This window comes from Anopheles coluzzii, chromosome 2 (assembly GCF_943734685.1).
Source record: "Anopheles coluzzii chromosome 2, AcolN3, whole genome shotgun sequence".
Classification (NCBI taxonomy): domain Eukaryota; kingdom Metazoa; phylum Arthropoda; class Insecta; order Diptera; family Culicidae; genus Anopheles; species Anopheles coluzzii.
In genome coordinates, this window is record NC_064670.1 from 28,276,191 (window position 1) to 28,290,411 (window position 14,221).

Below are 14,221 nucleotides of genomic sequence, written 5' to 3' on the forward strand. Positions count from 1 at the left end.
ATTAAAACTTTTGATTGCCCAGAAAACTTAATTATACCAAAAAGGGGTTTGGAAAGGCAGGAAGAGTTTCGGCAGCCTAACTGGGTCATTTTTCACATGGAAATAGGTTCGTAAAGCGTACGTATTAAAGGTGCAGTAACACGACACGGGGAAAGGAACGTACATTTTACATCCCATATGTTATGGTTGGGCTGTAAAAGAAATGACATGTCTTCTATTTGCTGCTCGCCAATAAAGCCATATAAACGGATGGCTTCTGTTCAAGCCAATGGAAAGCTAGCGCCAAACATTGTACGTACGTCGCCGAGACAAACAACTGGCATAACTCAGCAAATAACATTACCAAAGTTAGCAAACCATATTGTACACTTCCCCGAATCTCATAATTCTTGCTATAAATCAATATAAATGGAAACAGAGATTCAGTTTACAAACAAAACAAGAACGTTTGTACTTAAAACCCCTATTCCGTCTCGTTAAAGCCGCTCAGTAATACACACAATGGGATAGGGGAGTGTTGAAAGGCAGACATGTTAACTATATTTGCCAAACTTTAACCGAATGCCATCGTTACCAAAGTATGTGTATAATATTGTTAAGAAAGCGCTCCGCTGTACTCATCAAGCCAAACCTACTCCTCCATCATTCGGTGGAAAAGAATGTTGCATCCTGTGGTACTTCACAGGAACTCGGTCACCCGAAGTTGGTTTGGATGTTGTCGCGTACGGCACTCCTACCTACGGACGCAGGAATTTACTTCCGTAATAGAATTCCTTTCATCCGAGTACACACCCACTCACTATCAACGGTGTGTTTGTACTCAAGCGTGCGATTGGACAGTTTTCTGGAGAAGCAACCGGGAATGCTAGTGGAATTTATCATCGAGAAACGAATCCATATCTTCTATTCGTGGCATTGTTAAAGTTCGGTTGAAAAGCTGTAGCAAAAATGTTTGAGAACTAGCAGCACTTGGAACATATTGCACACTCATATGTACTTGTGGAGCATGGAAGCAAACCTCATAATTCTTGTATCTCAATTTTACACACTCCTATGAGCGCAAAGGGAGGTTATTATCATTCCCAGAATTATTCCTCAACCACGTTGCCTCCCATGAGCGTCACGTTACAAACAAGCAGCAAGAAAAAATAGAAATCAAACAGTCCATTAAAGTGTTTCTACGTAATGCACTGCAGTGTAAGGATAGTCCAGACATTTCCCGGACTAGCTCGAACGGCCATTACACAGAAAATTCAATTGTAATGGACGAAAATGTGGACGAAAAGTGATATATGTATTCCACAACCACGCCCGGTACCGAAACCCAAACCACCGAGCAGGTATCCTGTTTGTACGGGAAAACTCTGTCACTGGACCATTTGCAAAAGTCACAGTCTCGTGTGCAACGGCAACCACCACCCGTGAGGGGAGACAGAAATGTGAACCTGCCACTGGCCCAGCGGCACAAACGATCCCCAGAAGTGGGATTACTACTTTATCATGCTGTGGTGGTGCGACTGCCGCTCCACACGAGCTCTGTGGGAGCTGCATCATGCACCTTGCACGGGAAGGCATTGCAGCCCAGAATGGAATGTTAAATTGCCACTTGGTTTTAGAACAGGGGGGGGGGGTGGGATGGGTTTGCAAACGGTGCATCAGGTTGACAACGAGCAACGAACGATGTTTGCAAACGATTTACATGCATGTGGCAACAGAACAGGAACTTCAAGCGGAACCACCCGGGGGATTGTCCATAAACTACGTAACGCTTAAAGAAAAGTGTTGATACAATTCACCTATATTTTTTAATTCAATATTGCTTTATTTTTATTATTTCATAGTTATTCGCCATAATGGCGTCAAAAAATAAAGATATCTTGTATTTAAAATGACAATGAAATTTATAAACAAAAAAATCAAACAAACTGTTTTTATTTAACACTTTATTTATGAGATAACTTCTAGCGAAGCAATGGAATTCGAATCCATTTAAAACAAATAGGAAATTTCTGGAGCATTGCGTAATTTATGGACATTGCCTGAGCGCTGCTGGTTGCAGTACTACGGCACACCGCACAATGTGGTTGCATTTCGCTCTCCAGTAGCCGGCAGCAAGTCGGTCTTTGGGCTTGATTGTCGTTTTGGGTCACAGGACGTAGCTCACATACTACTTCCATCCCCATACACTCACCGCTCACCACTAGTGTGAGGATGTACGATGAACAATCGAACAAGCGAACGGATATCCTTCATCATCATCATCCGCACGCCATTTTGCCAGCTCGGCGTGTTTCCAGTTTCAATAACCTAGCCAAGTGCCAACTGAAGCATGCTATCAGCTTATCGGTAATAATATTATTATTATCATCGTCTAGCTGCATCCCGCCAAACTGCATCCCGTATCCGGTTTGCCTTCCGCCGGGAGATAATCCTTCAATGTGACAAAGTTCCCATCTAACGGGACGGATTAATGTCTTCCATCAATCATTCCACAATGGCACCCTAACAATGCATCAATCTTCCCGAGTTTCCGGCTCGCTCGCTCTCTCTCTCTCTCTCTCTCTCTCTCACACACACGGTGACTCTTCCCACATCGAATCAGGATAATAAAAGCTATCTAAAAGAACAACAACAGTGCGTCACCTTTCCCGCGGGAGAGGGTCCCGGCTGTATTGAGGGGCAATGTATGCCGAGGAAATGGTGTCACTCTAGTGTGATAATGCACTTTTGCCTGGCTGACGAACAGGTGTTTGGGCTGGTGGTTTTCGAAAAGCATAGTTGGACTGATAGAAACTGGCTGCCATAGTAAAAAATGATAAAACAAACCTCTGTTAAAAGATGACTTTTACAAGCCAATAAAGTACTCGAGCAAGAGTGTTGGCAATCCATTGACTCAACACACAACGTACACAAGTGGACAAGACAGTGGAGTAAGTCATGGGTGCTCTAAAGGATAATGTTTGCCAGAGTGCTTACATGGCCAACAGCAGCAATCAAACAAAAGGGGGCAGGAGAAAAAACAGACAAAAGAAGAAACCTTGTTCTTCCTATATGCCAATGCACGCACCGTTCTCGTTGCATTAGCATAACGGAGCTGGCCCCCTGTACGTACGCTGACTGAGGATCTTTTGAACATTGTAAACACTTGACCGACTTTCCTCCACGGGAACGGCACGGGGCGATTATGCTGCTGCTTGCGCAACGATGAAGGTGCTTCAGTTTTGTGTGTGTGTGTTTTTTTAACTTACATGCTTTACATTTTGTTTACGCCACATCCTACTTAATTCCAGACATGTCCGGAGGATATCTCTGCTTCGTCGTATCCATCTTCTGCATCGGTGTCGTGACGGCCATCATCGGCGATGTGGCGTCCCATTTCGGCTGTACGCTCGGCATCAAGGATTCAGTCACTGCCATTATCTTCGTTGCCCTGGGAACGAGTATACCAGGTAAGGAAGGGCCGAAACATGGCGCCGAACACAAAAAAAAATCTGGTACTAACATTGGCGGTGGCCTCTTTATAATTTTTTGTTTGTCCCCTCAGATACGTTCGCCAGTAAGGTCGCTGCCATACAGGACAAGTACGCCGATGCCAGTGTCGGCAACGTGACGGGAAGTAATGCGGTCAACGTGTTTCTGGGTATCGGTGTCGCCTGGACGATTGCCGCCTGCTATCACAGCTTCCACGGACGGTCGTTCGACGTCGAGCCGGGCACGTAAGTGTGGTTTCCAGTTACCGGATGGCCGCGTTTGTTTGTTTGTTTTGCATTCAACCTAATCGTGTACCTCCACACCCTCTCCCATTTTCTAGGTTGGCTTTCTCCGTAACGCTGTTCTGTACGGAAGCGTTAGTCGCGATCATTGTGCTGATGGTCCGAAGAAATCCCAGAATCGGCGGCGAGCTCGGCGGCCCCAAGAAGGCCAAAATCGTTACCTCAATCTTCCTCTTCTCCCTGTGGATCGTGTACCTGCTGATCAGCAGCTTGGAGGCTTACGGTATCATCAAGGGTTTCTAAGCGGGTTGCCACCAACCGAACCAACAAACACAACCAAAGCACTTTGCCAATCCCCCCAGCAAGACAACGCGTGGCGCCAGCGTCCTGCCAACTAAGCTGCTTACTTATCGAGAGTATGATAGAAGAAAAAGCAGAACACGTGCGCGTGTGTGTGTGTGAAAGTGTGCTTGGGGTGAGACACCCCTCCACGCAGGACACAATGGTGCAAAACAATAAGCACACACACTCACAGACAAAAGTTCGTTCAGAGGCGTCACGGGCCGTCTAGTTGAAGCAAACAAACTGCGAAAAAAAAAAACAAAATAATAATTGCAAAGCAAAACAAAACCCATGAAGACAATTTTAAGGTAAATGCGAAAGGGTTCTTCTTCCTACTCACCACTCCTCTGAGCCTCGGTGTTTGATGCAGTAATTTTTGTTTGTTTGTTTTGTAATTCGTAAATGTTGTTGTTTTCCAGTAAATCTGCTTTCCGCGATCGCTTTTAGCTACATCATCTGTATGCCGGGTTTTTTGTTGTTGTTGTTGTTGTTTTAGTTGAAATTCTATTCGATTTGTTTGCGGTGCCACTGTTACAAACAAACCTCTTCCTTACGAGCTGTAGACGTTCAGCATGTTAGGTTATTTGTTTGTAAATGTTTTTATTATTATTATTATTATTTTGTTTTAAAAGCGTTAGGAAAAAAACAACAACCCGCAGGAGCTAGACAAGCGGTGCAGCGTTAGCGAGCATATGTACTAGAGATAGCTATTATTATATATTACACGGCGAGTTAGTTGTTGATAAGAGAAAAGCTAAAATACAAGCAAACAAACTGAAGAGAAAAATGCAAACCAAAAAAAAGCGAGAAAAAAAACAACTTCAACACCGCAAATCCGCGCTCCGCGCAAGTATCGAATGAGTGCGAATAAGGAGTATGGGACGTTACAGATATACGCGCAATCGGGAATGGTGTGAAAAAAGGAAGATGAAAGAAAAATATGACGAAAAAAAAAAAAAACAAATAAAATGGTTAGGATGACTCGTACAGATAAAAGAAACCAAGCAAAAGAGGAAAAGAGTGTAGCGGCGAGCAAAGCTCTACTTAACTTAACGGAATACAATATGCCAAATTTGTTGAAACTTAGTTACATAGAGTATATCTATATACATATAAACGAGACACAAACACACACATACACACATTTAAACACACAAACACAAATGTAGAAATAAGCGCGTGTTTCACCGAAGGCGAGAGCAGATGCGCGAGCGCGTTTGATGTTGATTTTCACAATTGTTCATTTCACAGCGTTACGAGCGTTACGCGGTACAGAGGAGTGAGTAACGGTAAAGGGTTTCCGTGGCATGGAATGGAATGCATTACATTTAGCAGGGTATATTTACTGAGTAAGAACCAGTACCGGGAGGGAGTGAGGGCAATATTTAAACGCTTTGTGCTGTACCACCTCAAGGGCGCATCTCGAACACGATCACGATCCCGCCGCCATCGGTACGCGGCACAAAAAAAAAACAGCGAGCAAGGGGCAAATAGTTAAAAGCTGCGTGGAAAAACGTGGAATTGGTAAGAGTAGTAGTTTATTGTTTTCTTACAAACTCTCACAAAAATCCACACAACACCATACCCATGCCGCTCCACACAAAGAATGCACACATCCGCCTCGAAACCGATTCTAGTCAGCGTGTGGATGTATTATAGAAATGCTCCGATGCGAACGAAGCAAGTGGCCGGCAAGTGGGCTGGAAAAAAACTGTTTTTAATTACAAAATACGACGGTCAGCGGGGAGCGAGTAGCCTAATTTAGTAGTATTTAGCGGAGCAGAGGTAGCGAAAAAGGAACAACAGCTCCCAAGCTCCCGGTTCAACCAAAGATCCCAGCAGTTCAAGTGAGTTTGCTCAAGTTTAGCTTTTTGTTCGCAATCGAGTGCGATTACGCACTCCCAGTAGAAGAAGGGGGTGCACCATGCTGCGAGGGCTTTATTGTACATAATGATATTTTAATAACCCAGTAAGGGACGGGGGGGGGGATGAGCGCAACGAGACGCGATGGAGGAAAGAAGAAAATAACACCAACACGAATAGGAATACGATCGGATGAGATCGGTAGATCGCAAACACAGAGCCGGATTACAGGACAATCGCTTAGTTGAACTCGTTACAATTGCAATTCAGTGAGGATCTTCTTCTGTTTTCTACAAAGAATTTACGTTATTTTTTCCTTCACACTTGTATCCTTTATCCCCGAATGACTCGACCGGTCGGGGAACGCATGGCTCGATCTGCAGCATAATCGCTACTGCCCTATCGTCCAACCGGAATGCCAACTAGCTAGAGTGGTTTAACATAAGTAACTAAAACACAACTGCATGTGTCGCTTCCGGGTGGCATCCGGTTACACACCACTGGCCTCCCAACCCACCAACCAACGTAGGGCGTACGAACTCGCGCAAGTGGAACGCTGCTCTTTGGGCGTATTTCAAAGCGCAACGCAAAACATATCGCTCTCAGTAGCAGTAGCGGACCAAAGCAAGACGGATGCCTCGTGCTTCTCGTGTTGTTTTTCTTTCTATACACCGACGCAAATAGTAATAACCTTTACAGACCCGGCTCCTTCGAGAGAGAGAGAGAGAGAGAGAGAGAGAGAGAGAAAGAGAGAGAGGTGAGAAGATATTTCGTCCAGGTTTCCATTTCACGCCACCCCTTGTCTGTCTGTCTGCGGCTAGCAAAGACCAAAGGCACACTCATCATACACACCAGCCGGTTTCCTATCGCTTTAGGGTTTAGATAAAACTGAAACGTTTCTTCCTCTTACGATTAGTGTAATGAACTATTTCTTTCTATCTTTTGTTTTAAAGAAAATTATAACAAAACAGCAAAACAAAAATACGAAAGCATCTTAGAAAAAGAAAAGCGTTGATGCGGTTTGTTAAAGCAAAAGGAAAAGAAAAACAAGGTACTACGAATACTCATTGAATCATGTTGGATACTAGAGACGCACCCAACCGAATGTAAGCCCCCGCGTTATTCTAGTTCTAGCTCCGTTTTCGACTTCCTTCACAAGGAAGATCACCAATCGGCATTAGCTGTTGCGCCGTTACGCACGCGAGAAAGCCGCCAACTACCCAGCAACCCATAACGGTACCCGGTCAACCGTCCACCGGGCACATCAAGCAAAACCATTCTTCCATTTCAAACCAAACCAAACGAAAACAAACAAACAAACTACATACAAACTTAAGAATTTACTTAGACTCTAATACCGCGTAAGTCTCGTTTTTAGGGTATTTAAATTGTAGCCTTGTAAGCCATGTTAGCCGTTAATCAGCGATCATTTTGAGCAGGCCACCCGTCACAACGATCCTTCCAGCCCGGGCTGTTGAGCTTGAGAGGGGTTTTTATTTTTTGGCGTTGTTTTTATATTACTTCACACAGACCATTCAATTAAACACTGCATTAGTCTACAGCGCGAGTAAGGCCATCCTTTCTTCCGCTGTATTGGAGCACAACATCCGCCTCTGGGAAGGGTGGTTGCATTGTACGATCAAGCCCAAAACACTACTAGAGAAAGGATGAAGATTGTGTTAACCAAAACAAACAAACAAAAAATACAACCCACACATACAGGTTTATAGTATAATAAACGATAACACCTTTCGATCGGTAGCAAATCAACAGGTCCGAACTCCGTTTGCTCAGTACTAGTGCCAGTACTGGTGCCGTTTCAAACAGGGAATTGGTCTGATTTTTTATTTTTATCTAGGCAAAGCCACAAAAAAAACAATAATGGCAAAACTTAGCTAACGACACAAAAATCCCAGAACGACAACAAAAGACGTTTCACTAAAGATAGCGACAGGTGCGTTTAAGCTAATAGGACTGGGCTAGCCAGTAGTAGGTAGTGTGTGCGAAGAACAAGCGATGTGTAGCGAGGAACGTCGGAGTGTAGTGATGCGGTAAAGGGGGTTTTTGAACAAACAAAAAAACACAAATAAAGCTCGTTGCAACAACCAACCATCCAATTTTGTGTGTTTGTACGTGTGTGTGTGTGTGTGCGTGTGTATGTGTCTTCATCCGTCGATGCAGCAGGAAGAGAGACACTAAGAGAGTTAAGCCACCAAAACGTTTTTCGCCACGTTGGGTGTTAAGATGATCGCAATACTCATCCCGCCATGTGAAAGAGAAATATGTTATTTGTTGTGAGTGTATGAATAGAGAGAGAGAGATAGAGAGAGAGAGACATAAAGAGCGAGGGAGAGAGAATCATTTTGTGTGTTTGTTGATGTGTTTAAATTAAAGAACAACGAACAGGCGAGAGAAACACAACCGTGTGCATAATAGTAATAGTTTACATGTGTAGAAAGCTCGACGTTAGTAGATGTAAGCGACGGGAAACGGTACCAATCCTTAAAGTCTCCTCCCCCATCGCCCCTGTTTCAACGTCCTGGCGCCGCCTATTCACTAGCTCTATCACTAGCTCCCATATCAAAATTTCCTTCTCCAATCCTTAATCATCAATTGAACCGAAAGGTTGGTAATGTTTTGAGACAACAAAAAAACGCCCTCGACCATTACGAGCGATGTATGGTATATTGCATTACGTTAGATAGACGTGTGGCATCGAACTAGCACTTAGTGACGGGGGGGGGGGGGGGGGAAATTAAGCATGAAAAATCATACCACTACATCTAGCTAAGTATCGCGATTTACACTCTTTACACATCCCCATAATCACACCTACTGCAAGCGTGCATTAATAACTTCCAGTGTACTATTCGATATTGAAAAAAGTGTCTAGAAAACAAAAAACAAAGTTTAACAGAGGACGAATAAATCAAACTGTAGTGGAAAAGAAAAACCAAAACAAAATTTAAAACTAACTCAACAATCTTCTTACATCTTTGTACTTTGCTACCACTATTTACTCTTTCGGCCATCTTTCGAATCGCAATCTTACCCTCCCTTTATATCAACGTACACACACTAGGCAAATCTTTAAACGTAAGACCAATCGAAGGAGAGAGAGAGAAAAAAAAGAGAAGATAAAATTATGAAGAAACAAACAAACGAACATGTGGATCAAAGAAAACATGAAACTAAAAATTTAAATCGAACATAAGGAAACGTGAAAGTCTGGATATTACTGAGAGAGAGAGAGAAAAAAATCTAAAGAAAGAAAAAGAGCAAATAGAATTGAAAAAACACACAACAAGAAGGAGAAAACAAACAAACGAGGAGCAAAACCACATGCAACGGAAATGAACTTTAGCTTTCACAACTGCTTCTCACACAACTCACACTTTACAAGCGGCAAAACAAACAATTACTATTAATACAGCTACTAGAATTACTACTATTACATCTACAGCAACTACCACATACTATCATTACCACTACCACTGCTACTACTATAACTACTACTACAGCAGCTGCATTGCTACTATTTGCTAGCACTATTGACGCGAGTGTACCATTTCCCTTTCCACTTTTTCGACCATTTTCTCTTTGTGTAGTGCTCGTAACAATTTCAAGATGGAAAGATAAACCAATTTAGAAAACAAAAAGCGTAAAAAGATACAAAAGCGAAACCAACAAAGAACACAAAAAAGGAATAGATACCAAAAATAGACACGACTGTGTGGAATGGAATTACACTCTTTCGCTACTGCAGAACAAAGATCAAATCACAAAATGACAAACAGTACAGCAGGTAAATGTATAAAGAGGGGGAAAGAAAAATCAGGATGCAAACACAAAACACTAAAAACTGTATTTATTACACACAATTCCACATTGCACGTGTGTGTGTGTGTGTGTGTGTGTGGGTGTGCTTTGCGTGTGACTCGCGGAAAATTGAGCCACTTAGCGGAAAAAACAGCAAAATGCACGCACACTCACAAACACACATAAACGAACACGGCAGCAGCAGCCTCTTTCCTGCTTCCCGAATCTCACCAACACGTTGCTCTGTTACGCGTCCTCTCTGCCCAGAAAAATAAAACAAACAAACAAACAAATCCTTTCTGCACTGTTATACACATGTACATCACAAAATGTAGGAAAGGAGCGGATAGAGAGATGGTCGTGCTGAAAAAAACGACCATCCCACGGGAAGTAGGAAAGAGAAGTTGAAGGTTTGGAAAAGCGAGTGTGTTGATGATAATGGTGGTGGCAGTGTCTTGTGTGTACGTGTGTCTCTGTGTTTGTGTGTGTCTGTGTTTAGGTGCCCCAGAACCAGTATAGCAGAAATTGCATGCAACAAAGAGCAGGCGAAAAAGAGCAAAAGAAAGAGAGGGAGAGAGAGAGAGTTAAAGTGTATAACAATCTGTTAAAGTTTTCTGTTATGAAAAACGAAGGTTTTTTTGTGAAGGTTTTTCGCTGGAAGCAGGTGTAAAAGCGAAAACAAAAAAGCGAAGAAAAAAAAGAACACACACACACTCACTAAATGGCAGTGCCAACAGTGGCATAGCTTGAGGAAAACGTGCTGAACGATTCGTTGTGCTGCATTACCGATAATTAATGCGGACTAGGAGTGCGAACATTTAATGCAAATCGTTGAATGTAAGATGAAAGGTAAATAAAAATGATTATTTAAAAAAAAATGCACGTCTCTTTGGATAGTGTTTGCTTTTGTTTATTTTATTATTATTTTTTTTTTTGGGTAAAACATGTTGAGAATTAAGATGAATTGTAAAGTGATCGATAATATTAAAACACCTTTATAATTCCACATTTATTTTGAAGAAAAGTATAGCAAAAGTCGTTGAGCACACATGCATCTGGTATGAGATACGGCAAACAAACGCGTTTATTTGTCTTTTCGTTGTATTATATTACAATATTTGGCTTTAAAGCGCTGTATTTGTACGTCATTCCACCTTCATCCGCACACGTGTACAACTAAAGCGCACTCTTCGCAAGAGCAAATCTATTCAAAGTCATACTCTTTGATACGACACCAAACTTTGCTATAACTATTTTGCTGATCTAGTCTGTTTTAAGCAAACCATTTAAAAAAAACAGAAAGAACACACACTCACTATACATATCTGACGGTATTCGCACACTGTTTACACTACACACACTTGCACGCCTGGAAACCGCCACGCCACTAGTGCAGTCGTAGCGCGTTCGCTAGCGCAACGGCAGTCAGCAGTGCGGCGCCGAAGGATGCAACCGAGCTGGCGCCCTGCGTTGTCGTTTCCGGTTCGAGCGTGGTAGTGGTCGGTGCATCGGTTACCGGCGCGTCGGTAGTCGTCGACGATGGCTCGGATGTGGTCGATGTCGTGCTGGCTGCAGTGGTCGTCGTGGACGGAGCCGCTTCTGTAGACGTCGTAGTAGGCTCGGCGGTGGTAGTAGTTTGCGCGACAGTCGTTGTCGGTTCAGCTGTGGTAGTCGTGGCAGGCTGGGCGGTCGTAGTTGTGGCCTCCTCCGTTGTGGTGGTAGGAGCCTGCACGGACGTGGTTGTCTGCTCGGCAGTGGTAGTAGTAGTTGGCTCAGTTGTTGTAGTTGACTCTATTGTCGTGGTAGTCTGCTCAGAAGTCGTAGTAGTTAGCTCAGTAGTTGTAGTTGGCTCTGTTGTCGTGGTAGTCTGCTCAGCAGTAGTAGTAGTTAGCTCAGTTGTTGTAGTTGGCTCATTTGTTGTAGTAACTGGCTCAGTAGTTGTTGTTGGCTCTGATGTCGTGGTTGTCGGCTCCAGAGTCGTAGTTGGCTGTGCTGTCGTAGTAGTTTGCTCAAGAGTCGTTGTTGGGTCGACGGTCGTAGTAATTTCCTCAGTTGTCGTAGGAATCTCCTCAGTAGTCGTGCTAGGTGTATCGTCAAACCCTATTTCTGGAGTGTTTGCTACCTGGCCTGTAACAATGCAATTGGCACATAAACAACCATGATTAAATACAAAGATAATCGCATTTTGCTAATCACGCGCACGATCGATCTTGAAAAACATTCAATGAAACAATAACAAAAAAGATTACCATCATCTGCTTGCACCGCACCACCGTCGTACATCAAACGACCTTCCTTTGCTGCTGCTGCTAATTGAGCATCGATAATTATCGGTCCACTCCTAATTTCCAGCGATCGATCCAAAAATATAAAAAAAAACAACAACGAAACTTCACATTAGTCTACGCGCCAGAACGATCCACCACCACCTTGAGACCTTGAACGATCACAGGTACACGTTTGTCAACCTCACCTCACATCATTTACCGGCCCACTCGTCACCATTCCCACGGCCAGGGCGGCCAACACCACGGCACGAAGAAGATCCATCACGCACAAAACCACACGCCTCGCCGATCTCTATCACTAAACGGGAAAACCTTACCAACCCAGCAAAAGAGGCAACTTGCTGCCGTGCCAGCCACGAGTACACTGCGGCCAGGTCCCGATTGATAGGCGGCTTTTGAAGAGGTGTTACATTCGCCAACCTCCAATTTCCCGATATCAAACTCACGACTAAGCTCTTGCTCCGCTCTGTCTAAGATAAAGCCTGACGAAAGTCATTGCCGTCACGGGAGGGGGAGGGGGAGAAGAAAGGGGAGGTTGGTTGTCAGAATCGGCCAATCTTCCTACACCCAATCCCCTTCCCGTCGCGTTACAGAACAAAAGCCTAGAACACCGCCCGCACATCCGTCGCGAACAGATGTCGCGAAATGCGTTTAAGCGCGTTTCGCCCCCTGTTTTTTCTTTTGCTAGTCTTATCTCGCATATTGCTCCGTACGTGTATGCGGCCTGGATGACACACGAGGGCCCTGAACGGTGTCACAGGGACTTTTGCAGCAGGTGGGAACCCTAACGACAGTACCGGGTCGAACCGGGCAACCTTGGTTCCGCGTCCCTGGTGCGCAAAATCGATCCATCCAGCGCGTAGAGCACCGCGAATGCATCATCACTTTGCGGGACACGGCAACGGGTACAACCCGGATTTTGATGAGAAGCTGATAAAAAATGTAAAACCCCCCCTCACAGCTGCAACGTGTCCCAGTTATTGCCAGCGGCAACGGTGCAATCATAGGGGAGCCAGCTGGTGCGTTTCTGAAGAGTTGTGTCGGCCTACGATCGAGTGGCTATTGGTAATCGATAGCAGTATTATATCACTGAGAGAGTTTTGGCTTGCAATCGGTTTTAAATTCTAGTACGAAAAACAGTTTTTGGGCATCAGTTTTCACACACACGCTGCCACTGGGCACGATACGAGAGGAGGCACCAGTACAGTGTGCCATAAAATAACGCTGATTTTTATTTATGGCCTTTCCTGATACTGTTGCAGCACTCCCGTCAAAGGTGGACAAAAGCGATAAGGCGCGGTGTTTGGTCGAAATTGCACTGCTTGTTTGCACCTTTGCAATGAAACGTTTTGTTTGGTCACGCAAAATTGCACAGGAAATAACATTTTCGCTACGGCTATGATTGCTCGTGAATCAATGGAGAGCGTTTCAACCAGGCGGGAACAGTACTAAGCTGTTTGCAAGTGAAGTATTTGATATTCATCCATTCCATTGAGATAGCAGCTTCCCATTCACCATCAACAGTCGTTTGAGCTCATCATCAATCTATTTCTGCTAACTGTTTACGACAAACGACATCCAATCGTTTAGGAATGGTCTGTCTTTGGCGGGTGTAAATCAACAGCCGTAAACTAATTCCCTCCACGATCAGTGGTGCTTGTGCGCTCATCGTTATTGCACTGCAATAGAAAAATGAACATTTCTACACCACCAAACCTGAGACCATGTCAGCTCCAATAGCTGAAGGTTATCAGCGTAATTTGGCAAATTGCGTGGACTGCGAGCGTTAGTTGAAAGGATGAACTGGTTGCTGAACGTACGAACCTTGGCTCCACTCCCCTCGCCATTGATAAGCCAAGCGAACGTTGCACCGTGGAGTGTACATGATTTAGTTGAGAAGAAGAGAAAAAAAAGTACAGTAACTGATGATTAGAATATGCTTAGTAACAATCCCATCCAATTTTTTTCACTTTTTAACATTTTACGTCAATCTTTGTGACTCCATCAAATTGAGGTAGTGGGGAAGTTGTAAGTGCCGATTATCTGACTCAACTGCTTGAGAAAAAGTATCAAAAATGCTCATTTTCTATTATGATCCGTGTTAGAGAACTCGATTTGTCTCTAGTTTGATATATCGAACTGAACGAAGGTCATTTGCATTACCTGACTCAAACGGAGACCGTTTTTTGTCAAACA

General features: G+C 43.9%; 2 protein-coding genes across 9 annotated transcripts in view; one reads left to right on the top strand and one right to left on the bottom strand.

The window, feature by feature from the left end:
- Positions 1 to 8,035, top strand: part of LOC120950322 (sodium/calcium exchanger 3) — a 116,067-nt gene extending 108,032 nt beyond the window's left edge. For all 8 annotated transcript variants that reach the window (XM_040368277.2, XM_040368276.2, XM_040368275.2 and 5 more), the window contains exons 7-9: positions 3,291 to 3,449; positions 3,545 to 3,716; positions 3,812 to 8,035. In XM_040368277.2, the coding sequence (XP_040224211.2) occupies positions 3,291 to 3,449; positions 3,545 to 3,716; positions 3,812 to 4,016 (536 nt within the window). In that variant the 3' untranslated portion in view covers positions 4,017 to 8,035. The remainder of the gene's footprint in view (positions 1 to 3,290; positions 3,450 to 3,544; positions 3,717 to 3,811) is intronic.
- Positions 8,036 to 10,791: 2,756 nt separating this feature from the next.
- On the bottom strand, positions 10,792 to 12,422 carry LOC120950330 (uncharacterized). The gene is made up of 3 exons (XM_040368290.2): positions 12,211 to 12,422; positions 11,987 to 12,078; positions 10,792 to 11,864 (listed from the first exon to the last, which is right to left on the bottom strand). Exons 1-3 carry the CDS (start codon positions 12,285 to 12,287, stop codon positions 11,125 to 11,127), a joined length of 909 nt encoding a protein of 302 aa, XP_040224224.2. The 5' UTR covers positions 12,288 to 12,422; the 3' UTR covers positions 10,792 to 11,124.
- Between the last annotated feature and the right edge of the window lie 1,799 nt (positions 12,423 to 14,221).

What these genes read in the sequence shown, in the direction of transcription:
- LOC120950330 (XM_040368290.2), bottom strand. Translation starts at nt 12,287, where the DNA reads ATGGATCTTCTTCGTGCCGTGGTGTTGGCCGCCCTGGCCGTGGGAATG. An exon ending in GGGCCGGTAAATGATGTGAG is followed by an intron (nt 12,079 to 12,210) that starts GTGAGGTTGACA and finishes GCTGGAAATTAG; the next exon opens with GAGTGGACCGATAATTATCG. An exon ending in TGCGGTGCAAGCAGATGATG is followed by an intron (nt 11,865 to 11,986) that starts GTAATCTTTTTT and finishes GCATTGTTACAG; the next exon opens with GCCAGGTAGCAAACACTCCA.